We start from the raw sequence: 26,943 nt of genomic DNA on the forward strand, positions 1-26,943 counted from the left end.
GCCCTTTCGGCGGCATCGCAGTGGTGACAGCAACAATGTTTCTCTTCACCGCTAGAAGTCCGGGCACTCCCCTTTTAGACAAAATGTATCAGCGAAAGCCCTTGGACTCCCGCAGCAGCTCGTGTCTAGCCACGGACACCGCTGCCGATTTGAGGAGTCTTAGAGCCCGCACCGCCAGAAATCCGGCCTCTGTCAGCAGCCTCATCGATTTTCCCAATCCGGTGAAAACAGTAAGTGAAACTCGTAAAATCATGGCATCTTTCCTCTTCAATTCACAGCAAAGAAGCACTGTTAAGGAGGTGACTGCCCGCAACGCTCACACAGCCGCCATCTTGCCCCGCCCAGTTCTGTCAAGGGTGGCAATGTATGCTCCTGATAACATAGAGCTCTCATATTAAAAGGAGGCCAAGCAGGAGTGTGTATGTGGTTAAAAAGAAGGATTTCTTAATGAAAAATTGTTTTCACGGGGCAGAGAACAATTGCAAAGTTATCAAAAACGCCGACCTCTGCCAAGGGCCAGGCCGTGTATGGTGCCAGGGAAAGGGATGTCTTTCTTTTTTTTTCTTCAAAACCTTTATTGAAAAGGAAATCATGACACATTACGAATAAGAATTGCAGCAAAAATGCAGTCATAAAATGCAATCACAAATATAGATCACAATAGGAGGAAGAAGGACACCACACTTAGAGGAACATAAGATGTATCGCAGACTCAGATAGCAGGGATCACAGTGCTACAGAACCATTTGGGGGCTGACTCATTGAGGGGAAACATTGAGCGGCACTGTCCCTGGCAGTAGGTGTTGCAGATGAGGCAAAGGGATTTCTAAATATAAAGCTATGCCCCAGCACAAAGATACACTTCCAAGTTATTATCAAATGCAGACCTCGCCACACTCCAAGTGGTGATCTGAATGACACTGCATTGGTTGAATGTATATCAGTAATTTTGATCTCTGGGTGGGCGTGGGTTCTTGACCATGGGCTGTAAAGCCAAGGGCGCCTTATAGCTCCTTTTTCCTTAGGCTTATAGGGTGGGGTGAGATCCTTTGGTGTGATTTCTGGGGGCTCCCTGTTGGGGGTCCACTGCTTTTTACACCGTGACAGATGCTCCTTGTTTCTGGTAGTGTCGGGTGGGAGGTGGGGGGGATATCCTGGCGGATGTGTTGTTGTTTTTTATGTTCCTTCTGTTTTTATTTATGCAGACAGTGGGACGTCTTTTCAGCAGATCTTCTAGCTCTATTCAGCCGCTATTTCAACCCTCATAACACCCGGTGATGACAACCCCCTTGGGGACCTCATAGTGGTGTCTTGGAATGTTCGGGGGCTACTGAATAAGGTGAAACGTGGGGCCATCCTGCGACAGGCAAAGAGGTATGGGCAGACATCATGCTTTTACAAGAAACCCATTTGATGGGTACGAAAGCCCCGTGCCTCGCTCGCTTTGGTTTTTGTCACATCTACCACGCAGAGTTCACAAGAAGCTCCAGGGGAGTGGCGATACTCGTTCATCGTAGAGTACAGTTTACATACATTGCACGTAGGGCAGATCCTGGAGGCTGATTTCTCTTTGTCACGGGCATGATCTGTGGCAAACAGATTACTATTGGTAGCGTTTATGCCCCCCAACTGGAAGCCACTTTTATTGTAAAGTTACTGGGGGTCTGGGGTCCCCTTCCGACTGGTTTGACCCTGTTGGGTGGAGACTGGAATGATACGATGGGGCCGCTGGACCGCCAGCGTATCAGTGACACCTCTCAACCATCGGGTCCGACTAAACTGTATACCCTGATATCGACAATGGACTGGACTGACATATGGCGCGAATTTCACCCTACTGAGCGCGATTACACATGCTTATCGACAGTCCATGGGTCCCAGTCCTGCCTGGATTATTGCTTTTTGTCCCCTGGGTCTTCCTTCATAGATTCTCTCAGATACCGCATCGACCCCGTGGTCTGTCCGACCACTCCCCGGTCACAATGCAATTCCACACGTGCTCCCGCAGTCCTCCATTCCGCTGGAGAATGTCCTTGTGGCACCTCCGCAGTCCGGCCTATCGCGATTTGCTCAATACAGCGATTACTACTTATTTGGCAGACAACAGCCCCTCAGCTCCCTCGAACATTACCCTCTGGGAGGCGCTCAAGCCAACCGTCCGGGGCTACGAAATTAGCTATCGCACACAGGAGAAACATACACGCTGCGAACCGCTTAACGCCCTAGAAATGCGCCAGGCGACCTTAGGTTCCCAACTCAGTACCAATCCCTGCCCCATCATTCGCCGCAATTTAGTACTCGCTCAACAAGAATTGTGCCAATATCTATTGGGCGAGGCCAGAGATTTGGGAGGCATCGCAACATCAGATATATCAGTGGGGGGATAAGTCCAGTAAAATGCTACACAGATTGTGCCAGGCGAACGGTGCCCCGGCCGCCACACCCACTATTCGTGGCTCAGACGGGTCCTTGCACACATCGCCGGTGGGGGTAGCCAAAGAATTTGCAAAGCACTTTACATCACTATATGCCCGGAAGGAGCAGATCTCTGCTGAACTTATAGCGGAGATCCTCATGGACATTCCGCCTCATAGGCTTCCCGACTCCGTCCGGGAGAGATTGGAGACCCCAATTACACTGGAGGAATCGACTGGCGCCCTCAGCGCGATCCAGCCAGGCCGCGCCCCGGGTCCCAACGGTTTCCCCATGGAATTTCTCCGATCCCATATGCCTCTCTTCGGGCCACGTCTGCTGGCGACCATTGCGGACGCTTCGGACATGGCAAGGCTTTCGAGGGACTGGTGTCACGCGGAGATCGTGCTCTTTCTCAAACCTGGCCGGCCCCCTGAAGACCCGTCTTCCTATCGTCCCATCTCCCTAATAAACTTCGAACCTAAATTGTTAGGGAAAGTCTTGTCCGACCGCCTTCGGGGGTGTATTACCTACCTGATCCACCCCGACCAGTCGGGCTTCATACCGCAGAGGGCCACTAGACATAACATCAGAAGAGTTCATAAGGCTATCGCTGCAGTCCCCGCCTTAGGCCGTCCTGCTGCCCTATTGCTAGCTGATATTGATAAAGCATTTGATTCGCTGAGCTGGGTCTACCTTTTTCAGCTACTCGAAGCAATCAACTTTGGACCCCGGTTCCTGTCGTACGTACACCTGTTGTATACGGACTTGACGGCATCGGTTCGAATTGCGGGACACCGCTCCCGCCCCTTTCCTATCCAGAGGGGTACGCGCCAGGGTTGCCCACTGTCTCCATTGCTGTTCGCCCTGGCAGTCGAGCCTCTCGGGGCCTGGGTCAGGAGTGACCCGGTGCTCAGGGGATTCGAGTGGTCCCGCTCACGATCAGATCGTATTGCAGTATATGCCGATGACGTCCTCTTTTTTATGACGGACCCGTGGTATTCTGGCCCTCGTATATTAGAGATTCTCAGGGTGTTTAGCGGCACCACCGGCCTCCACGCCAATCCTGCTAAATCTATCCTTTTCCCAGTATGTGGACACCAGAGCCGTGAATCGTGGGCCGCGCAATTATCCCGGGCCTCAGATGGTTTTAAATATCTAGGGATTTTTATTTCCCCGTTCCCCAAGATTTCATGGACACATAATATCACCCCACTGTTGACCTGCCTCAAAAACAAAACGATGATATGGTCTGCTCTTCCATCATCCCTTTATGGGCGCTCAGCCATTTTTAAAATGGTTTCTCTGACCCGGATCCTGTATTGCCTCAAAAATTTCCCCTATCCTATCCCTCGTACGTGGTTTGCCCAGGTAAACGCCATACAAAATGATTTTCTCTGGGGCGGGGGAACTGTTCGCGTGGCGCTCCGCACCTGCGCACAGTCTACGTGTTGTGGGGGGATCGCGGCTGCTGACATTTACTCATATTACGTCGCATCACACATCCTCGTAATCAATGAACTATGGTATAATTCTCCCACTGATCTGGCCTATGCTATTGAACATGATGCAATGGAACAAGTCCCCCTGCTTCATTTGTTATACAGCTACACAAGGCTAGATCATTTACCACCTGCCAGTAGACAAGCTATCCAGTTATGGAGGGCCAAGACCAGACAAATGGGATGGAAAGGGCGACTTACTCGACAGACCCCCTTGTGGCATGGTACGTACCTTAGAACTGCTAGCACATTGAGAGAGTTCCGGGGATGGGACCTGGTGGGGATTTCTACCCTGGGTGATGTTGTGAAGGGCACTACCTTAAAATCATTCCAGCAACTACAGACGGATTTCGGCCTCCACAAGTTGCAATTTTATACATTTTTACAGCTCCGACACGCACTCTCTCCCCAGATCCGACATATGGAGACTCTCCCTGAGTTCCAACCCCTAGAGGGTCGCCTGTTGATGGGGGACCTTGGACTGCACAAAATCAGGCAAATATACCAAACACTGACAACACACACTCCCACCACTCTGGACAACACCCGACTAGTCTGGACGGCAGACATTCCCAAATTGACTGGGTGGAAGCGTTCGCCAGTCCGTGGGGCGCGGCCGTCTCCACACGTTACAGGCACATCCAATTCAAATACTTACACAGAGTGTAATACACGAGGGTGCGGCTGTGGCGAATGGGGGTCATTCAGTCCCCTGAGTGCCTACGGTGTGGCAGAGTGGACGGATCCTTCTTCCATATGGTGTGGACTTGCACGGCTCTACAGCCGTTTTGGAATAGAGTTAGGACATGTCCTAATGAGGTGCTGGGGTGGGTACTCCCACTGGACCCACGGCTGTTTTTGTTACATTCCACTGACATCATTGGGGGGAATAGATACAAACAACACCTATTGTTTCTCACCCTTATTATCACCAAACGGGACATAGCACAGGGATGGAAGGCATCATCTCCTCCGACTATAGGTAAATGGAAGTCCGAATTGGATAGGTGTATGGGAGCCGAGATTGCTGTAATCGAGGCTAGGGGCTGCCCACGGAAACATCGCACGGTATGGACGTGATGGGCAGCTTATCGTGGAATCGACCTGCCCCCCCCCTCCCTGAGTAAGACCCCTGAGTTGCTCCCTCTGCTTCCTGCCATGTGTCCCCCAAGTTTTTATTGACTGACTGCTTTATAATTTCGCTGGGTTGTATATTGTGAATCTGCTGAATCATGTATTGTATCTAGAAATTGGACCACTGTCTGCACATTGTTTAGATTATTATTTTACCTGCATGCTTTGCAGGGTTTGTTTCTTTTCATAGAAATGGTTATTGATGCACACATTGTTCAACTGATTCATCGTGCCATTGTGGGGCCGCTGCCCAATGTATCAAAAAATGACCAAATAAAATTTGTTGTTAAAAAAAAAAAAAAATGCAGACCTCGGAATACGATGCCACCGTGTTCAAACGTACGAGGAGTGTCTATTTGAAACAACCACGGTGAAATAGCAAGCCTGTATTTGAATAAATGGGACCCACATCAAACCAAACAACACAGGGAGTAATGCCGAAAGGAATGACAGGCATTTAAATTGTGCCTGGTAGCGGAGAGTCAGATGTCCTTCATGCCACAGCGGGAGGAGGAAATGCCCTGCCTGGTGGCTGCCATATAAATATCGGTCCTGCAGTGCCTCAAGCCGGGACCGGTGTGTGGTGAGATGATCGGTTTCAGCGTGACCGTGTTGCATATGTGTGATCATGTGACTCGATCACTCGGGATTTGTAGTCCTAGAGTCAGTATGGATGTATCCAAGCGCATTGAAAAAGTGGAGCACATTCAAAAGGTAGAGTGCGTCCTTTAATTAAAAGAGGGAGGTTGGATTGGGCCGAGTTGAAGGCACTTATGTATGTAAGTATGTGGCAGGATTTGCAGTGAAAGCACCCTACAGTGGTCACATTCATGGAGGGTATTTTAACACACTAAACATCTAGAATGTTAGTGCAATTCACCTAAATGTATGTAAAAAAAACTGGGGGCAAATAAAAACGTTTTTTGTGCACATAAAATGGTTTGTAGGGAGTCCAAAAAATAGGGGCCCAAATATTAAAAAAATTTAACACATAGAGGGGCTTGTAGGGTATCCAAAGAATAGAGAGGAAAACCATGATGATATGAGGCTACGCCAGGGTGAACCCCATTCACAGCCCTTCGACCCAATGTCAGTTAATGTGTCCTTAAAGTAAGCGGTCTTATATCAGGGGCCCAAGAAATCTCATCATTTAGTCCATTTCTATTGCTAAGTAGCCTGTACACCCTCTTCTGTACCTTAATAAACAGAAACCTAGTGACATCAGAGACAGAGGGGGGCATGCTAGGTTTATCAAGCACCATCCGCCTCAGGTCCACCACCTGATGTCCCTTGTCAAGGATCCCTTGTCAAGGAAATGATTGGTGGGTTTTGTAGCTTGTTTTTACTGCATTTTAAGGTGCTCATATGCGAGTCTTTACCTTGCGTGCTGTCAAAAAGCAGTTTGCAATGCATGAGATCAGATATATCAATGTGTCGCTGTTGCAATTGATGTGTTGTCCTAACTCCCAATGCCTGTCGGTGAGAATATGAATTTCAGTTGAGTGTGTGGTTTATACACACACTCCACAAGAGCCGCATGGAAAAAGTCCCTTCACTGCTGGGAGCCCCTAGAAGGTATCCTGCTGTACCACTTTGGATGTCCTGGGTTTAGTACATACTAGCTTGTCCTTGAGGTTACTTCTTCTTTTAAAGGCAAATAGTGGGCGTTCGATTGATCTTTCTCCCTTGCTGAGAATGGGCCAATTCTTACAGATCAATTTCTTGATCTGGCTGAACAGAGCGCGAATGTGTTAACACTAGTAAATCTTGCTGATGGCTCTTTGGGTTGGATGATCTCCAACAGAGCATCTCGGTTGTTATTCCGCACCCTTTTCACTGTTCTTCGTGTAAGCGGAGATGCATATTCTCTGTTCTGTAGATGTCCCAAGAGATCAGTTGAATATTGCCTGTAATACTGAATGTTGGAGCAGTTCCACAGAAGGTGCAGGAACTGCCTTAGTGGGAAATTATCCCTCAGGGATTTCGGGTGGTAGCTTGTATATGGTAATAATGCGTTGCAAGTCATTTTTGGTTTTTGTATAGTTCTGTCTCCAAACCACCTGCAGATGGAAAGAAGAGTAGATCCAAGAACGGGAGGCGCTCTTTGCTGAATTCAAAAGTTAATTTTAAGTAGGGGTTCAGAGCATTCAACCACTGGTGGGAGCGATAAGGATTGTCGGGTACAAGCACCCACTCAGTCTCAAAAGAATGCATATAAAGATGAGCCAGACTTAGGACGTGACTTAGGACGTAGGTACTCCCTGTGGAAGTACCGGATGTTTGAATGTACAGACAGTCCTCGAAACAAAAGAAGTTTTCTTTCATTGCCAAGCGTGCACATCCCATGTGATAGAAACTGGGGTAATCGTATCAAGGTCCTTTTCTCGAAGTAGAGCCTCCGTTGTAGTCAGGGTCTCATATTAGGGGATGCAGGTGTATAGTGATTTAACATTGAACAAGACTAAGAAAACAGTCTTGATTCTAAATGACACATCAGTCAGAAGTCTAAGAACATCCTTGGTGTCCAGGGGGTATGTAGGCATCTCATGATGAGGGCTGCAGGAAAAAAGCAACAAACTGGGAGAGGGGCTCTAAAAGGAAGCCGATACCCGAGATGATTGGTCTACCTGGAGGTGGTGTCTGGGTTTTGTGGATTTTGGAAAGGATATAAAAATAAGGGACAACTGGATTAGTAGTGACGAGAATGTCAGTTTCTTTTTAAAGGATCCATCTGTTGTCCATGGCCTCCTCCACCATGCGTTTAATTGTAATAGATAATCTCTTGGTTGGATCACATTTAAGAGGGTGATAAGAGCATCTCTTGTGCAATTGCCTGAAACATTCGGCTCTGTATGTGGCAGTGTCCATGATTACTCTTGCTTCCCCTTTTCTGGTGGTTTTTTGATGATAGTAGCATCATCACTTAGGTTGTTCAAAGCCGTGAGTTCCTCTTTCGGCAGGTTGTAAAAAGGTTTCTGTTTGGTTCTGAAGCTGGATTCCACTTTGTTAAATACCGCTTTTTCAAAAGTTAACACCTTTGGTGTTATCGTGTGGGCCTGAGGGTTAAAAATAGACTTCCTGCTGAGATTAAGATTGGTCAAAGCAGTCTCAATGCAAGTTATAGCATTCTCTGCAAAGAAGAAATGGAATCTAACTTTGCGAGAATATTGTGCTAGTTCTTGATGCACTTGAAATTAGTTTTCCTTATAGGTAGGAATTAAACCAAGACCCCTGTTGAACATTCTCTTTTCACAGGGGGACAGTACCCAGCTTCTCAGATTTACAACCAAGGTGTGTTGCTGCTCGTCCCCGGTTGGGGATTGCTCTTCATCATACTCTGAGTGTGACGTGGGGATGGAGGGGGGCTCCAATGCACCTGTGCCTATTGTTGGTGCTGTCTCGTCCTGCCTCTTGACCGGTCTCAGCCTTGTCATAAAAAAGCTGGGTTGTAGAAGGGTGGAAGTGGGGGCCACCCTTGTTGTTGGGGTGGTTCCAAATGCTGTCCCTGCCGCCTTCCTTTGCCCTTCCATTTGGGGCCTTTCTGTTGTGGGCAACTGTGGCTAGAGTCTGAGTCGCTTGATCACTCGTCCATACCAGAGGAGGTGTAGATTGAGCCATACTTCTGTCCCTTTTGCTTAAACTCCATGGGGGGGGGGGAGGGGTGTAGTTATCACTGTTATAGGGGTACACCCTCTCTAGGGAAAACCGTGCCAGGTCTTTCTTAAATTTGTTGATTTTATTAGTTAACAGGGACTTTTTGTAATCTTTGTTGGTCTTATTTGTTTCGTCCATCTGTTTCTTATGAAGGGTAGCTGAAACTATGGTTTGTAAGTGTGTTTATAGAGTCTGGATCTCAACCAGAATTGCATCAGCGATCTGTTTGTCCTTGCAGATGATGAGGATCAGCCAATCCCTGGTGCATCGCCATGCAATCAGGGACCAATCATTTTTGAAAGCTTCTTCCTTAAGGAAAAGTCTGGGGGCATTTGTCACAATCAAGCCAGTCAGCGCACAATTGCCCCACAGATATTCTGTCATGAAGGGACCATGTGTGCTTGTGCAAGTATATGATCTCTTTAAGTTAAGTACTTTAGCCCAGTCATCATATTGTGCCACTGAACCAGTCTGTCTAGTGTCCAGTAAGGTGGGTGTTGTCAGGATCGTCTGGACCAAAGCCTCATCAAATGCGAGGCCTTGAAAGTCTGCCTTCCTTCTCTCAATTCAGATCGAAAGGGAAGAAGAAAAGAGGGAAAGTACCTAGATGAACTCAGGTGAGGGTAGAGACATGGTCTCTTTCATAAGGGAAAGAGGACTTACAGCCATAGCTGCTCGCAATCATTCATCACAAAGGGGGGGTGGTCCGAGGAGCGTTAGAGACCTGCAAGGGTTAGCTCCTTCACCTATGAATATACTACGATCAAGAAACCCTTGGGTCTAAAAGATAATAAACAACTTTCAAAACAAAGACCTAGCCTCAAAACGATATCCCTTTGAAAGGACAAATTCCCTCAACCACCATAGGTGGCATGCTTCATCAGTTTTCTTCAGCTAGGCGCCAATAGGAATGCAGGATTTACTTCTGCTTTACCAAGTCACCAGATTGTTTGAACTTGCACTTTTAAAATATGGCATGCCTAGATTTAAAGGGCAGGCCGCACCCTCCTTTTTATTCTCTAACCTGCCTTATACAAGGCTATTTTTTGCACACTTGGACAGCTTTTGGTTTGTGTGCGTAGATTGGGCCCAGCTGTCTGTCCTAGTTTGCCTTCTTTGGTATTCTATGTGTGTGGAATGCCTAGAAGACCATTGGGTATGTTTGTCTTTACAATGCGTCCCTTCCTCAGATTTTTGTAGGGCGATGAGTCCCCCTGAGCCACATGCCAGGGTGAGGTGAGGCGTGTTCCCCGGCATCTGCGGGTAAGCCCTATTTTTATAATCTTTTGTGCCAGGATTTGGCCTCCTGTTGTGTTTTATGTGTTTCTATTAAATGTACCAATGACTAATGTTTTTTTTTTTTTTTTTTTTTTTTTTTTTTGAAAAACCTTTATTGATGTTTCAATCATTTACATGTATGGGCCTACAACCCCTCGGGGCCGGCCGCTAAATAATCAGGATAATAACAAGCGAATGTCAACACAGGCGGCACCTCGGAGAGCGAAATCTTAAGTTCAATATAGTCCGGCCAATAAGCCGCGCAGGTAGGGCCCCAGGAAAGAGAAGGTTTTTCATTTTATGATGAAACAAAAGAGTAGGATCAGGTGCCAGACAATTTACCAACAGTGAAAAGGGCCAGGATAAGAGACAAACAATTAGCAGCAATACAGTTAGGCGATGGTGCAGGCGCGAGAAAGTACGGATGGGGAAAGACATCAAAGAGAGTTGCGCCTACTGGTCCCCGTACCTAAAGCCCAGCGAACCCCCCAGAAACTGTGGCACACATGAAGAGCAAACGATTCACAAGCAGGGTGGTGTATCGCACTGATCCCAGAAAAAAAGGAGCAAAAAGAGACAGTGGAGAAAAAGGAGGCCATGGAGAAAAAGATAAAGACGAAAGAGTCCCCTCCCCCATCCCCCCACCCTGCACCTCTGCAAATGAGTATGGCCCCACCCCCCAGCAGTGTGCCTGTCGCCCTGGAACTAGACCCGAAATATAGAAGAGACAGGGAAAAAGAGAGTGAGAAAGGGCCCACCCGGACGGGTGGGCGGAGAGAACATAATAAGTTGGAGGAGGGCCATCAAAACATGTCCCCGGCTTCTCCCTCCCGCACGGTGAGGTCTCCCCCCAACAAACAAGCAACGGCACCAAGCCGAGTATATCAACAAAAATAGGGGAGGGGGGGGGGGATGGGAGGCATTGCACACCGACTGTTCGAATGACCCCGGGAGCGCACAACCATGAGTCCGCCTATCTATGAAGTGACCCCCCTCGGAGGATCAGCCTCAGCCTTGACCACTTTTTACGATTCTGCCCATGCCTGCCCCTTGACCCAGCACCATGTCCAATGTCCCAAGGTATAGAAGTGTCCAAAAACAGTTGGGAAACGCCGCACACAGGTGGGGTGGGAGTCTCGTGGCATCCGAACAGACCGCTTCATGGAGGGGCATCTTTTCCAGTGTTGCCCGAGGATCTGCACTGCCCACAAGGACCTGAGAGGCCAGAGCAGCCAAATGAGATACACGGTGCTGAAAGTGTCCCTGGGCCGCCAGAGACCGCGCACGGGACAAGGCCACCATCTTCCGCGCAGGTCCAATACCTCCGGAGCCGATCAAGTTCACCGTTGGCCGATCACACGGTAGCATATGGTCCGAAGTGTCCGGCTGTACACTAAGCGCGGGGGGGGCCACAACATCTTTCTCTTGTGGGCAGTGTGGAAAGCCACTGCGTATCCGTGGACCAGCATGCCGCCACTGTCCCAACGCTGTCACCACACCATCTAGCTTCCCCCCCAGGACCTCGGCGCCATGAGCGAAGGAGCAATGGAGGGCACCCAGGGCCTCCAGGAGGTCGCCATATCCCAGAGCGGCTCCCTCCGATCGCTCCGCCACACTCCCGAAAGTCACACACCCCCAGTCCCGCTGCGTCCCAGCGGACAGGATGGCCGGCTGCATAATGACAAGATGGCCGCTGGGAAGGCCCGACTCATATAGGGGCCAGGACCCAGGGAACAACGCCTCGAGGGCCACGTCGCTGGAGACAGAGATCCCGGGACAGGCACAGATCCAGCCGTTGCGCGGTCACAGGCAACAGTCGCCTCCGCCACGGACCATCTCCCGCAAAAAGCCGGGAGCAGCCCGCGAGGATCAAGGCGGGCCAGGGACGGCGCCCAGGCAGCTCACCAACAAAGGCAGGGGCAAACGCCACAGAATCCGGAAATCGTACACCCGGGCATGTCCTCAGTCCGCAGCGCTCAGTAGAGGGGAGCGGCCACTGCAAAATGCAGGCCGAGGGGGGCTCCACTCCGGTGGACCGGCTCCACCCAGGCACAACAGGCCGCTGTTGTTCAACTGCCACCCGGTCGAGGTGCCCACTCGAGGTCCCGGCTTCGGGACCGCACGGGCCGCAAAGTTCGATCACTGATTTCTCCGGGTGTGTGGCAGTCAGAGACCTCGGAGTCACGCGGTCGGTTGCCACGTTCACTTACGGACACATTCTCGTGGTGCAGAAGAAGGATCTCTTGCAGGATATCCGTGCGGGGTGCGGAGGCTCACGGAGCCGGGAATCTACGCTGCCGTCTCGGTCGCCATCTTGGCTCCTCCCCCAATGACTAATGTTATTAGATGCATGGTAGATAGATATGGCACGGTGAGATTCTTCCATCTGTTTCCTTTAACTGTTTAGCTTCACAGATTGAATTGAGCGCAACAGTTTAATGCTTAACCTAGCTTTTCCAATTATTTAATCTTCTCCTATGTATGCATTTCCTTAGGTACGACCAGTGAATCCACCAATCTGTTACAACGTCACAGGATCACTGGATGGTTTTGTATATTTGATACCTGTTTCACTATTGTTTTGATTCACACACCCTAATCAGCAGCACTAACAAGTAGGTCCTGAAGAAAGCCACTACGCCTCTATGTGGGTGTGACTAGGCTGAAACATTTCAACCACATATTGACACTAACTGAAGGTATATGTTTCGTCTGCGAGTGTCCTGTTTTTAATCCTGGCCCAGGGACGCATAAATAAAAGGCTATCTCGTACCTTGGAGCTAGTTTTATTATCACTTCCATTTGCTCTGCTACCCTCATTACCTTGCGCTCATCACTGTGGTATTTAGCAGACCCTCCACTACAAAAAAACATTGTTGAGCTTCTCCCTCTCAGAGAGGGGGTTGTAGCCCGAGCTGTGAATAGGTATCACGGCTAAGGAAAATCCCAATGAGAAGCATGCCACCTTTGGTGGGTGGGGGAATTCGTCCTTTTAAAGGGATATCCATTTGTGGCTAGGTCTTTGTTTTGACAGGTGTTTATTATCTTTTAGATGAGTCACACTAGGGGGACTTGAGAAGAGTTAAGGACCAGCAAGAACTGGCTCTCCACTCATTAATTATATCACAAAAAAGGAGGTTCTCAGGTCCAGTTAGTTAGGGGGGTTATTCAGCGGAGAGCTAAGTGTACTGTTACACACAACAGGGAATTCCCTTTTTAGGACGGTTCCCCTCACACACCAAAGGTGTCATGTTTCATCATAGGGGTGCCTCCTCACGTGAGAGACCTAGTCTCTATGCAAGCTACAACCCCCTCACTGTGAGGGAGGAGCTCAGGGATGTTTTATTGCGAGGTCAGCAGGTGTATTAACACCCTGTGTGAGCCTGGTGTGTTATGAAAAACGTACAGTGCTATAATGTGAGTGATTTAAAACTAACTACGGGGTTAGCTATGCTACAACTTTAATTCCGCTACCCGGTGTTAGGATTAAAAACAGAATTTTGCTGATAACACAGGTGCCGACATTAGAGGCTTCTGTGTTGTATCAGGACCAACATGTTTCGGCCTACAGACCTATAAAAAGTGTCATGTCCTTCTTCAGGGTCAATGATATAGCTATCAGCAAAAATAGAAATGCGTGCGCTCTGTGAAAACAACATTCAAAAAACACTTGTAACAAATAATGGTGTGATACTGAATCAGTGAGTTTAGGCTGTTCAGTATGTTCAATGCACAACCAATTTTGGTTGTGTAGTTCACCACCTCTGTCCCGGCTTGTTAGCCAAAAGGGTACGTGCGCCAAAAAACGCATGCGGTGGGGACCGGAGCCTTACGGCCGTAAGGCTCCGGACCCCGCCGCATGCGGGTGTGATACTGAACCAGTGAGTTTAGCATGTTCAGTATGTTCAACGCACAACCAATTTTGGTTGTGCAGTTCACCACCTTTGTCCCGGCTTGTTAGCCAAAAGGGTACGTGCGCCAAAAACCGCATGCGGCGGGGTCCGGAGCCTTACGGATCACCTTCGAAATCGATAACTGTCCTCGACCCAGAGCAGGATCTGGCCTTTCATTGAAGCTCTGTGATGTATAACTTGGAGTCACAGTCCCGAATTGCACACTTATGCCACACAGTCCAATTGCATGAACTTCTTAGACACCAGAGAAATATATCTTGCGTGTCCGTTGCGAACATCTGCTTGTGGTAATCTTTGCATGTGTGAACCCCTTTATTTTTTGGTGGGGAACATGTCCCCTGCACACTGGTGAAATTTGGAAGAAAAAAGTCTTTGAAGCCTGACCAAATTGAAGGGAGCGAGCTCTGGATCCGCACTAGAAGGCATGGAACTAAAGGAACTGGTATCAGTGCGCAGAGGTGGCTGCCAAGTAGAGGACGCAAGATCACATCCGGGTGGGACAGACCCAACGCAGTGCTGCACGACCCCACCTACTCATACAAGGGAATTGCTGACAAAATTCTCCAGATCCAGTTTGGTGCATGCAACCATTTACAAAGTGAGGAATCTGTCATTAGAAGTATCAATCAGAATTGGAGTTTTAATAATTATTTAATGATTTGTTTTAGCTGGTCCCATTCCGAAGGTCAAGTATTAATATTTTAATCTGCACTTTGGTTTTCTAAATAGGACAACTAAGCCTGCCACAGTGAAAACAGCTTTTGGGTGCTAGTCACTTTAGGTGCATACAAACATTACTTTTCTACATGTAATACATTTAAATACCATGCACCCTGTCTTGTGAGCTGCAAGGCCTACATATGAGAGACATATTAGTATTTATAAGGCAGGTTTTTACTGGTTAAACGGGTTTATTTTGACAGGTTGAATTCCAGTTTTCACACTGCTACAATCAGACTTCAGTGGTAGGCTGGCAGCCTTGTTTGCACTGCCACTGTAGTGGATGCTCCTGCAGTCGACTAGTGGTACTTAACTTCCAGGCACTATATTCATGTTGTACCATAGACTATGGAATTAAAGGCTAGTTAAATATATCAATTAGGGTTGGCTCAGTTCGGCCCTGTTTACAAGGAGGAGCACAGGGGCTGTACTACTGGTTAGCAGAGGAAATGTACACAGTCCTACAGTGAGCAAAACCAAATGGAGCATAGATCTGGAGTTAAATCACACAAAGAGACTGTAGTATCCTACACGTACTATTTATAAGGGTTAAAGCACTGGACGTAGAGAAGTTCTGTCGGGCCTACTTGTTTGCCTAAGGAAAGGGCGACTCCTCCCAGCTACCATAGCCCACCCTGCATTGTGTCAAGGCGTCAGGAGAGGGTGCCATTAGGAAACAAAACCCAGAAAGGGTTAGCAAATCTTCTTGATAATCTTGTAACTCTTGATTAGAGATTACAATGAATATAGAAGTTATTATCATAGCGCCAAACTCCCCCTGACATTAGGAAAGAGGAAAGAGTGCCAGACAGTCTTCTCCTTAATGGTTGCAATCTGCGGTAGCCCTCGGCATGGATGTAATAATGGTGATGAAAGGCGAGAAGTAAATCATTCACTTACGCAGAAGCCTTTTAATCATTTGTTATACCTATTAAAGTGACTAAAACAAGGATCTCAATTATGTGATCGTCTCAGAAGGGTTGACCAAGAGTCCATGAGTCTTGATTCCCATCTTAATGAAATATCTTGTGACTAGCATCATATGAAAATGATTTTTTCTTTTGGATGAAAGTAACATTGTTCCTATTTTAACTTTTTCCGCTGTCTTCTGATCACTTAGGATACGCACACAGATTAGAATTGGCTGTGATACTCGCAAGTGAACACAGACCCACCACCGACATTAGACGTGCAAAAAACCCTCAAGCCCTTTCAGGTAGGTTACATAGTGTGAATTTGGTGAAGAAAATTATTTAAAATGAAATAAATAAGATACAACAAAATGTTGTTTTTGTAGATTTTGCAATAAATAAACTAAAAGTAGTTTAAAACATATAAACCATTATTGCCCCAATGCCATTTATTTAGACTCTCTAAGACTTATACGCTGTCATAATTTTACTTTGACCATGCTTGATACATTTTTGTTTTGATAATGGAATTTATTTTAGGGTCAAATCTGTTAATGCACTTGAATGAACAAATACACTCAACTACACATATAGGTCGGTTAGTGACAGGTATTATCACCCAAAGGGTATTAAACAGTTAAAGTCAAACAAAGCAAAAGACCCTAGCCACAAAAGACCCCTCTGATTGCCACCTCTTTGCAAACCTATTTGTGTCATGCTCAGGCATCCTAGTTTATTTTTAGAATGCCCCCAGGCTTACTACACCATGACATCCCACTCCGGGTCAGATCAAAATTGTCTTATTAGTGGGCAGTATTCTTAGAAACCTCAGGTATCTTGTCAGGTCCATGAATTCTTGGGATAAATACTTCACAAAACAAGCCCATAGTTTGTCATATGCCGCCCTTGCTCTTAAAGGGTCATAGATATCTTCTCCTTTTTCAGGTGATGCTATATTTTATACATCCATTCTGTAATGTCAGGTGGGCACTCCTTCTGGGCAGCTTGTTGTGCTGTGTAAAGTGCCAAAAACATTTGCTTTCCTCTTCTGGAATATAATGCTAAAGGTTGTTCTTTGGCTACCTCCTTGAGTATGTAGGCTGTGTATCTAGGGGTCATTGTCCTGAACATGATGTCCATTGCATCAAGAACTCCAAATAGGGTTGTATTTTGGAACATTGTCACAGTATGGGCACTAGGGTGACCATTCCTCCACAAATTCTCCAACATGAAAGCGACCTATGATGATTCCATATATGCAGCTTACCATAGTAGTGATATTAATGTCATTTATTTTAATCATCGCCTCTTGCGTAGTTGTTCATTGTGAAGTCATCTGCACCCTGTAATGAATCTCCCCAGACTTCTTGACTGGGAGTGGTCAGCGTCTCTCCCCTTCCATCTACTCTGCTTAAGGATATTTCTCTTATCTGTTTATAAATGTCGGGAGATGTACTGGTGACTAACCTTCTTTCAAAGACGGTTAAAGCCAAGCTGACTAGTAGCCTAATAGAGGAGTTAAATACCCAGTATCTAATGTGATATTTTTAATATTATTCTGGCTCTGGTAAACCAAATATTTGCTTAAGTTATTTGAAGTACCTCAACCTCGATTAATTCAACATGTCTCCAGCTCTTCAGAGGCCCATCGTCTCAAACTTCAAGTGTCCCTTTCTTCATTAAAATGTTAAAATCCAGGTTGTCTAAAATTGTAGGGATACTGGAGGGTAACATCGTCAACTCTATTCTAGGCACCACTTTTATACGACACTGCTAGGGTTGCTGTAGTTCTATCAGTTTATTTATTTACAACTCAATAAAAATGTGAGCACAACAATATATCAATAAATTCAGTGGAAAAATTAAAATACAGGTAGAGTAAAATGCTAAAAATTTGCCTTTTATTCGAAGGCATACAACCTAAGAAAAAGAGCATGTTTAAATTCTTCAGCTACAGTAAAGTGCAAGTGGAGTGGAAATGGTGTGCATTACCATCAGAGGCAACATCCTAAATAAGAGAAGAACATATGCATCACTATCAATTGAAAAAAATATATAAGAACATTTGGGAATTATCCTCTTTTCAGATGTGAACAATCTGTCAACCCACCTAGGGAGTAAAAGGGCAGTGCATAAAAATAGTGCAAAATTGTGCAACTTATGCATAAAATAACAATGTGTTTCATCATGGAAAACAACTAGGTTCATAGAGCCTACCTACTTAAACCTAATCCTAGAGTGGAGGGCAACTCTCTAAGGCAGTGGCTTGTAATCCATAAATATGACGCTACGGAGGTGACCACATTCATATCATCTGGTTTAATACATAAGGCCATTGCTGATTTAACACATCTGACCCCATAGTATTTAAAAAGGGGGAAACCACCTCCGCTGGGCGGCTACATATGTTTTACAAAATAGCATAAAATGTGTTAGATTGACCAGACCACCAACGCTACAATCACAGCAATTGTATCTACCATCAAGTATATGTATACTTGTAAGGAAATCTCTGGTTCGGAGGATACCTACCTGGAATTTTAAGTACAATGTTCGCTTCAATTCATGTTATAGCATGTCTAGATATTTTGGACAAGAAAGGCCATAGATGTTACTGAGATAATTGCTCGTAAGAGATCCCGGCTTTAGCTTTCAGCATTTCTTCATCTGTGTGTATTCATGATACCGTTCTTTAATCAAATCTGCAGTATCCTGTGTAATACTACCAGTAGCTCCTTTAATTTTTTTTTAAAATTTTGTGCATGTGACCACCATGTATGGCCTCGGCAGGAGTAGTTATCTGTGACTTCGTACTTTGGCCGTGTTACTAGTATGTAGGACCTGTATGGCCATTACTAGCGAAGGGTTAACACTCAAGTCCACCAGGGATCTCCACAGCTTCTCTCTGTCGACTAAATCAAAAGCTGCTTTCAAGTCCACAAACAATAGGTACAGCGATGACTTCCTCACCACGTAAACTTGTAGGAGATCATATATAACTGGAGAGCCTGGTCAATGGTCCCTAAGCAGGGCCTAAATCCAGCTTGCACTTCAGTCACAATGTTGTGGGCATCGACCCACCCCTGGTGGCGATGGAGCAGGACTTTCCCTAAAGGTTTTTTCTGCACCATCCAGAAGGGAGTTCGGACGATAGTTGGATGTGCTAGATCGATCACCTTTCTTATGGATCGGCACAATAGTAGCGGAGCGCCACAAAGGGGGTACTGCATTTCCAGGAAGTGCCGAATTAAACACTCTAGTAAGGATGCTGGCCCACAAATACGACTCTTCATGATTTATATAATTAGACACAATATCGGAGTCTGGGGCATTATGTTTATTTGCATCAATCAGGGCCCCCCCCCTATCTCTGGTACTAAGATATCAATTACACAAGGCCCAGAGCAGATGTTTCTCGGGCTGACAGGGGGATTGTAGGGTTCGTACTATATAAATTACTAAAAAGGTTAGTCCAAACAGATGGCTCAATATAATTTAAGCCCCTCTCCACCCATGATATCAATTCCCAGACTTTTGGGGGATTTTTTCCCAGTGCAGTCTCCTTCAATTGCTCCCAGAGAGTCAGTTATTGCAGCAGTTACTTGGTTATCAGAAGGCGTTTATAATCAGCCCTACACTCTCTAAATAGTACTTCCCTTTGTGAGCTATTGTGTCATTGTACTAGGGCAGATGATACAATTCCCTTCATTCTACTACATTCCTCATCATACCAAGTGACCTGTGCACTCCTTTTCCCACCATCCAACAAGGAGTCTGCAAGCCCAAAGGGCTTAGACCACAGGGCCTTCAACTCCTCTGCTACCCTATTGTAGGCTTCTAGGGTTGCACCATAGTCACCGCAAGGAAAGTTCAAAATTGCAGAACCATACTTAATATACTCTCTTGCAGTAGCAGTTTTTGAAATGTTTTCTCCCTGCTCCATCTTATCCTCTTTCTACAGTTCGATACCACAGTCATATGTTAATGACTCCTTTCCACTGGGCTACTTTCGACAGCTCCCTGCCTTAGGCAGAATTCCAGGCAAAGTTCCACAGGATCATAATCACTCTCCACTCTCCTGACAACTGTCATATCGCGCACACATTCCCAGCTCTCTATATTATTTGAGATAAAATTAATTATTGATGCACTTCTCCATTATTAAAAGTTGCCCTAGCAGTGCTATCTGAGGTGGTACGGCCATTAATAAAGCGCTGATGGTAGTTTATCAGTAGCTCAGAGAATGCGCCTCCCTTCTTGGTGGATTTAAAATTGCTGAAGGCTGACTCAGGAATACCCAAACTACGATCTTCCATTATGACATCATTACTGATAACAACATCCATCTCCACAAATCAATAACACATACTTCGTCCCTTTACCCTCCCAAATAACTTGCGAATAGCTCCATCTTCTTTAATGCTATCAATGCAAGTTCCTAAATTCTCCCAGATCACCTGTACCTCTGTGGACCACTCCAGAGGAATATAAACATTCACTATATCAATCACCCCACCTTCTGGGCCCGTAAACCAAATTCTCATATGTTGAACATTAGAGGACAGTTTAGCTGTCCCAAATTGCTCTAGCCCACATTCCAGCTTACACGACACCCAGACAATAAGCCCACCCGAGGGCCTACCCCTCCGAGAGTGAGTGGCCTGGTTACTGCAATCTAGAAAACCATTAATGCTAATACCCTCCAGTGCCCATGTTTCTTGGCAGCACCATATGTCATATTGCGAAACAAACTTCAACCAATCCTCATCCTCTGTTTTACTACCCATGCCTGCTATATTACATGATAATACGTACAAATTGTCTTTTGTAAACTTCTTTGTAATAATGGGCCTGGATTGCCCAGTAGGATCCAAAGTAGTAGACTTGGGTGACAGACTTTTCCATACACAATCGGAGTTGAATCTAGGATGATTTCCAGACTTAGTTGCCAGCGTCACTGTTATCCATGTCCAGTTATTGTGTTCAACCTCAATTTCTTTGTTCCCAGAGTTTAGGAGCCAGATTGACCTGGAATTATTGCAAACAGTGATACGCAAATTCTCATAAGCTACCTCATTTACATTTAATGGCTCACTCTTCTATGCCCTCGCAAATGATTTGTGATTAGGGGTGCACTCGGCGTTGAAGGGGAGGATTTGTGGCCGATATTGCCCTGATGATGTGATGACTTCCTGGATTAAGCTTGGGCACTGCAGGACACCACTGCCATGATGCGGAAATCATCTATGTGGCTGAGAAAAAATCTAGCAATACTGGAAAGTGCAAATTCGACCCTAGAAGAGTTGCCACTATTCCTACTAAAACTTGGCCAAAGTGACCGATTACTCAATTTCACTGCCCTCATGTCACTTGACAGAACAACTCTTAATTCTGGGATGGCATAGAAGAGGGCTAGTAATCTTGCTCTGTTTAGAAATATTGTTTAGCTGATATTCGGAAAGAGGTCAATAAATTCCAGGCGGTATTAATTATTTTCTCTAATGGCTTTAATGTCTCTGACTGCCATGGAATTATTTTTCTCTTCAGCTAAACCTCCCTTGTTTTGTCCTGGCCTTGTATAAATCGGGGCCATGGGGTTAAGGTTGGACACTAGCCTTACATCCCCTGTGTAACCATTTCCAGCAATCCCTGGCTGATCGACATCCAAACTTTGTACAGGGGACACTGGGATTCCAGGGCTTGATGCCCTACCCTGCTGGCACACCTCAACAGCTCCTTTTGGGGGCTAACATCTCGATTAAGATTTTATTTCTATTTTAGATCGGGCAGCATGCGTTTTTGCATGTAACATAATGATTGGGCCTTGTTCATCCTCATTCTGTGTAGGTTTGTCTACTTCCAGGGCAGTAATGTTAATTGCATTGTTTGGTTCTCCAGGGGGACAGGTAGACATTGGTTCTTGAGCAGTCACACTCTCTGTTGTTTTTATACTGACCAGGCACTCGCTTAGGGTCTGGACTATCTTACGCCTCTTGGTTTTGGAGAAAAGCCACTTTAACGAATAGACAGGGAAAGCAGGATCAGTCCTTTTCTTTCTTTTAGGTTTACCTTTTTTTATCCCCCCTTTTCGTCGGTTTCACAATGGAACTTAAATTTACATCATTCAATGTTTGGTAGGAGCTTCCCAATACAGTTCCTCCTGGCACAGCCTTGCTGTCCTCCACAACAGGATTTGGCACCTGAGGGCATTATCAGGACTGTCAGAAATAGTGCTAATACTTAGTTCCTCTTCTGATTTAAATATCAGGGTGGCACGCTGCTTGGTTGTATCTTTGCACGCTGGACTACTTGTCGCCGTACTTTCCGGTTGAATCATGGAAATTACTTTTTGGTCTATCAAGTTTCCAATTACACTTGGATAATCTGTCTTTGATGCTTTAACATTGATATTAGCCGATTTTTAGGTGCTCAGATTTCTTGTCACACTTTAAGGATCCATCTGCAAGGCTTCATCGTATTTCATACCCGCAGGTATGAGGGCACGAAGGAACGAGAGTTAATAATGATTCTATATGATCAGATCCCCCTAGAGTCTTGCAGCCGCGGCCGCTGCAGTTAAGAGCTGTGTGGCTGGGGGGGGGGGGGAGGGGGATTTTGAGAGATGAGCACAAGGGGAAATTAAATAAATAATTATTTTCCCGCATGGTCGCATCTCGGAATCCCCCCCAGCCGGCCCTAGAACGGTCTTACCTGCAGCGGCCACGGCTGGAGTCTTCTCTAAGAGCGAAAGAATTAAAGATAAAATCCTATTAGGGGAAATTCATTGCTTCAGAGATTATAAAGCCTTGTGCAGCCTCCAAGTTGATCAGGGTGCCCTCCAGGGATGTTCTGGAAGAATGAGTAATCGTATTTGGAGCTCCCTGTGGAGGCACTGCTGCTCACTTCTGGGGGGACTCCTATCTCCGCCTCCGTCTGCGCTTCGTCACTATCGTCTAAAATGATAATGGTATCATCAGAATTTACGACCCACCCAGTACGCACCTTGTCTTGTACTGTGCCGTTCGTAGGCACATCAGGCAGAGTATATGTAGTGGCCGGCTCTGCCTCGCGCTGCTAGAGCGCGAGGCGTACATTCTGTGTCTCGCGCTGTCCACGATGACGCGGTGTCTTGACAGTTATGACAGTTGGTAGTTGATTTACTGTGAAGCCACAGGCAAGCGGCGTGCCCGTGGGAGTTGATGAAATAAAGACTTGCTGTTATCTAAGTTCGATCTCGTCTGATTACCACAAGACGAACTGGCGACGAGTCGACTCCCACAGAACCCACAGGAGAATCCGAATCAGGTACCTGAAGAGTTGGACGTCCTGCGCACTCCTCACGAAACGATTGGTGAAGGTCCCCTGCCTCAGCCTTTCACGGAGTTGTGACCGCCTGTCTCCTGACGTCTCCGGGTATTGTTCTAAACAGCCTGAGGTGAGAGAACGTGTTACGAGAGGCGTTTCGCACGTCTCTGCTGTTGCTGTAACCCCGCCCAGCTCTTAAAGCGACAGCCTCATTTGGGTCAATTTCATTGCCGCGCTTGGTTTAGATAAGCATTTTAAAGCCATCTTCGACTGGAATACCCTGGGCAGCATTGACAAGTGGGAAGAACATACGCTTTGGAACAAAATACATTTGGAAAAAAAAAAACGACATTATGAGGGCACGACCTTAAGATGTACAAGGAGATAAACATAAATTCTCTCTCCATCTCCCGTGTGGGGGTTACAGAGGCTGTTTCATAAGTTGTGGCTTATTTAGAACATTGGCTTATAGACTATTTTGACCGCTCTGATTGCCACCATTAAATACTTAATTGTAGTAACAAGAAATATATATTTCCTTATTAGCATTTTCGAAGGAAATTTCACATGATGCAGTCCATTCTTCCACCATCTCCTTTCCTGGACACACCGGGCGAACCTCCTGTGCCTTGGAGGAAATGGTTCGACGCGTTTGAAAATTACCTAGGTGCTATAGGAGCACATAGGTTCAGAGCAGAAAGGAAAAAGTTTTTACTACTCCATTCCCTGGGGTATGAAGGGAGAGAAACCCTTAAACATTTACCGGATGTAGTGGTGGAAGAAGACGAAGAAACTGATGAATACAAAGACACAGTGAAAAAATTAAAAGCCAGATTTGATAAGCAACCCAGTGTGGTGGTGTCTAGACACAAATTTTTTAAAAGAATGCAGAAAAATGAGGAAGATGTAGACACATACATTACTGCTTTGAGGAAATTGGTAGCAGAATGTGATTTTGAAAATTTCAGTGAACAGTTGATTCGTGATCAGTTTATAGGGAAATGTCTGGACAAGACTATAAGACAAAAACTTTTATCCTTGGAAAATCCCTCCCTGGATGAATCTATTCGCATAGCGAAAAGTATTGAAACGTCACAATCTTCCATAAAGGAACTGGAAAGTAAAAGTATTGAAGTCGTTACCCCTGTCCGCTTTAAAAAGCATGAAAGGAAAAGAGATTATCAGCCAAATAATTTCTTCAAAAGGACTGATATATGTTACAGATGTGGATATCCCTCCCATGTGAAAAGTGGTAGACCGTGTCCTGCGAGAAATGCAACCTGTTGCAAATGTGGAAAATTGGGACATTTTGACAAAGTTTGTCAAAGCCAAAAATATAAGAAAGAACTGGTAGCATGTGCCATGGATGCAAGTGGGAGTGACAGTGACGACACCCTTTGCGAACTTAAGGACATGGTAGTGGTTGTTAGGGAAGGGAACATAAAAAGTGGTAACCCTGATGACTGTGTAGATCCCTATGCCATCATCGGTGTAGGGGAAGAGAGTGTGAGGCTGCTTGTAGATTCTGGTGCTAGGATCACAATGATCAGTGAATCTTTGTTCAGGAGAAAATGGGGTAACAGACCTCTGCAACCGCCTGACCGTGAGCCTGTATCCTATGAAGGGAGAAGTATAGAACTGATGGGGTACTTTGAGGACATCTTGATTTTCAAGAACAGACACATTTACGGAAAAGTATATGTCGCCGTCAATGGACTAGACATATTAGGATGGTTCCACCAAGGTTTGTTCAGTATGATGCTGTGCCCTGGAGCCAAGGAACAGATTCTAGTGGTTCGGGATCAAACACAGGTCGAGGAACTACTCAATAAATATCCCAGAGTGTTTTCAGGTGAATTGGGGAAAATCAAAGGATTCAAACACAAGATCAAGATAAAGAGTGATGTGGTACCTGTAAAACACAAAATAAGGAGTATCCCTTTCAGCATCAGAGAAGACCTGGAGAAAGAACTTTTGTCCATGCAAAAAAGAGGGGTTATTGAACCCATAGAGTCGTCTGATTGGTCCTCAGCATTGGTCGTGGCAAGGAAGAAAAATAATGATCTCAGAATCTGCATTGACTTGCGCAATCTAAACAAGGTCATCTGGGTGGATTCGCATCCTCTACCGAACATATCGGAAATGCTGGGTGTAGTCGAGGGTGCCAAGGTCTTCACCAAACTCGACCTGGCCTCGGCGTATCACCAAATTGAACTGGACAAGGATTCACGCCATTTCACAGCGTTCAACTCCCCTGCAGGTTTGTTCCAATTTTGTCGTATGCCTTTCGGTTTGGCCTCAGCAGCCTCTGTATTTCAGAGGGTTATGGTCAATTTACTGAAGGGAATAAAGAACGTGGCCATATTCCAGGATGACATTCTGCTGTTCGCAAAAGACCAACAAGAACACGACATTGCACTGAACAAGATCCTGTCCATATTCCAGGAACATGGGGTGGTCCTAAAAAGGGACAAGTGTGAATTCTCTAAAGACAAGATGGATTATCTGGGTCACACTATATCGAGTGAAGGTGTCACGCCAAAACCGAGTTTGGTTCAAGCCATTGTTGATGCTTCCGCTCCCAAAGACAAAGCTGGTGTCAAGTCTCTGTTAGGTCTCACAGAATTTTATGCCCGCTTTATTCAAGACTATGCTACAAAGATTCGTCCCATTTCCAAGCTGCTCCAAGACAGAAGTGAATTTGTGTGGGATGATGAATGCAAGGCTGCCTTTGACTGGATCAAGGAACAACTCAGCACGGTCAAGGCCTTGAAGCCGTTTGTACAAGGGGTCCAGTGTACGCTGACTGTTGATGCTAGCAGTTACGGACTGGGCGCTGTGTTGACACAGATGGTTGACAAAAAGGAACACACCGTAGGGTTTGCATCTAGAGTACTAAGAGAAGCTGAAACTCACTATTCGGTCATTGAGAAGGAGCTTCTAGCATGTTGGTGGGGCATTGAAAAATTTAAAAATTATTTGTGGGGACAAAAATTCATTCTTCAAACGGACCACAAACCATTAGTAGCGATTTTAGGGTGCACCAACAGCCGGGGGGCCACTCCCCGCATCGCACGCCTAGCCTCCAAACTCTTACAATACAACTTTGAGATTGTACATATTGCTGGGGGGAAAAATGTAAGAGCGGATGCACTGTCACGTTTGCCTGCTAATACGAGTCAGGACATACAAGGCATAGATGAATGTTGTTTTGATGAAAAGGAGGATTATATTATAGCCAGTGTTGAACTTAGTAATGTTTGTACTATTGATCAGCAAAAATGGAGGGAGGCGGTGGCTGGAGATGAAGTCTCTAAAAACCTGATGAAATATATTTCCCAAGGGTGGCCCAGGGAAAGGAATGTAGATGTCATGTTACAACCCTATGTCAAGGTGTGTGATGAACTTTCGATTGAGGATGGTCTGGTTTTCAGGTTAGAGAAACTGGTTCCACCGGTGGACATCAGACCCACTCTTCTCACCAAAGCACATGAGGGGCACCTTGGTGCCACATTAACCAAGCGTAGAGTAAGGGAGTACTTTTGGTGGCCCAAAATGGATAGAGATATTGAGGAAATGGTGCAAGAGTGCACCGTGTGTTCGTCAAGTGACAAAAGTCTTCACACTAGTAGTCCTCCCCTCACTCCTATTCCCCTCCCGGGTGGCCCGTGGGAAAAACTTGGCATAGATGTTCTAGGACCCTTTCACAGCCTTCCCCAACAGTGTAAATTCGCCATTGTCATGGTGGACTATTACACTAAGTGGCCCGAGGCCAAGTTTGTCTCTAAGGTTGATTCCCAAGAAATCATTGACTTCTTAAGGGGAACATTTATGAGAGAAGGGTTTCCCCAAACTTTAATCTCAGATAACGGGGTACAATTTGTATCGTCTGAGGTACAAGAGTTTCTTAGAGAATCTGCCATCATTCATCACCGTAGTTCTCTCTACCATCCTCAAACCAACGGCTTGGTAGAGAGACTTAATAGAGTCATAGGTGATTGTGTCAAATGGGCTCTCGCCCACCACAAAGATGTGCCCCATAGTGTCAGGACAATGTTGTGGTTCTATAGAACCACTCCCCATTCGTCTACAGGGGTGTCCCCCTTTGAACTA

General features: G+C 46.0%; 1 protein-coding gene across 2 annotated transcripts in view; it reads left to right on the forward strand.

Annotated features, from left to right (window-relative positions):
• Nucleotides 1-26,943, forward strand: part of TMEM156 (transmembrane protein 156) — a 241,420-nt gene that overhangs the window by 180,648 nt on the left and 33,829 nt on the right. For both annotated transcript variants that reach the window (XM_085642254.1, XM_085642253.1), the window contains one exon: nucleotides 15,735-15,830. In XM_085642254.1, the coding sequence (XP_085498380.1) occupies nucleotides 15,735-15,830 (96 nt within the window). The remainder of the gene's footprint in view (nucleotides 1-15,734; nucleotides 15,831-26,943) is intronic.

Source organism: Triturus cristatus, chromosome 2_2 (assembly GCF_964204655.1).
Source record: "Triturus cristatus chromosome 2_2, aTriCri1.1, whole genome shotgun sequence".
Lineage (NCBI taxonomy): Eukaryota > Metazoa > Chordata > Amphibia > Caudata > Salamandridae > Triturus > Triturus cristatus.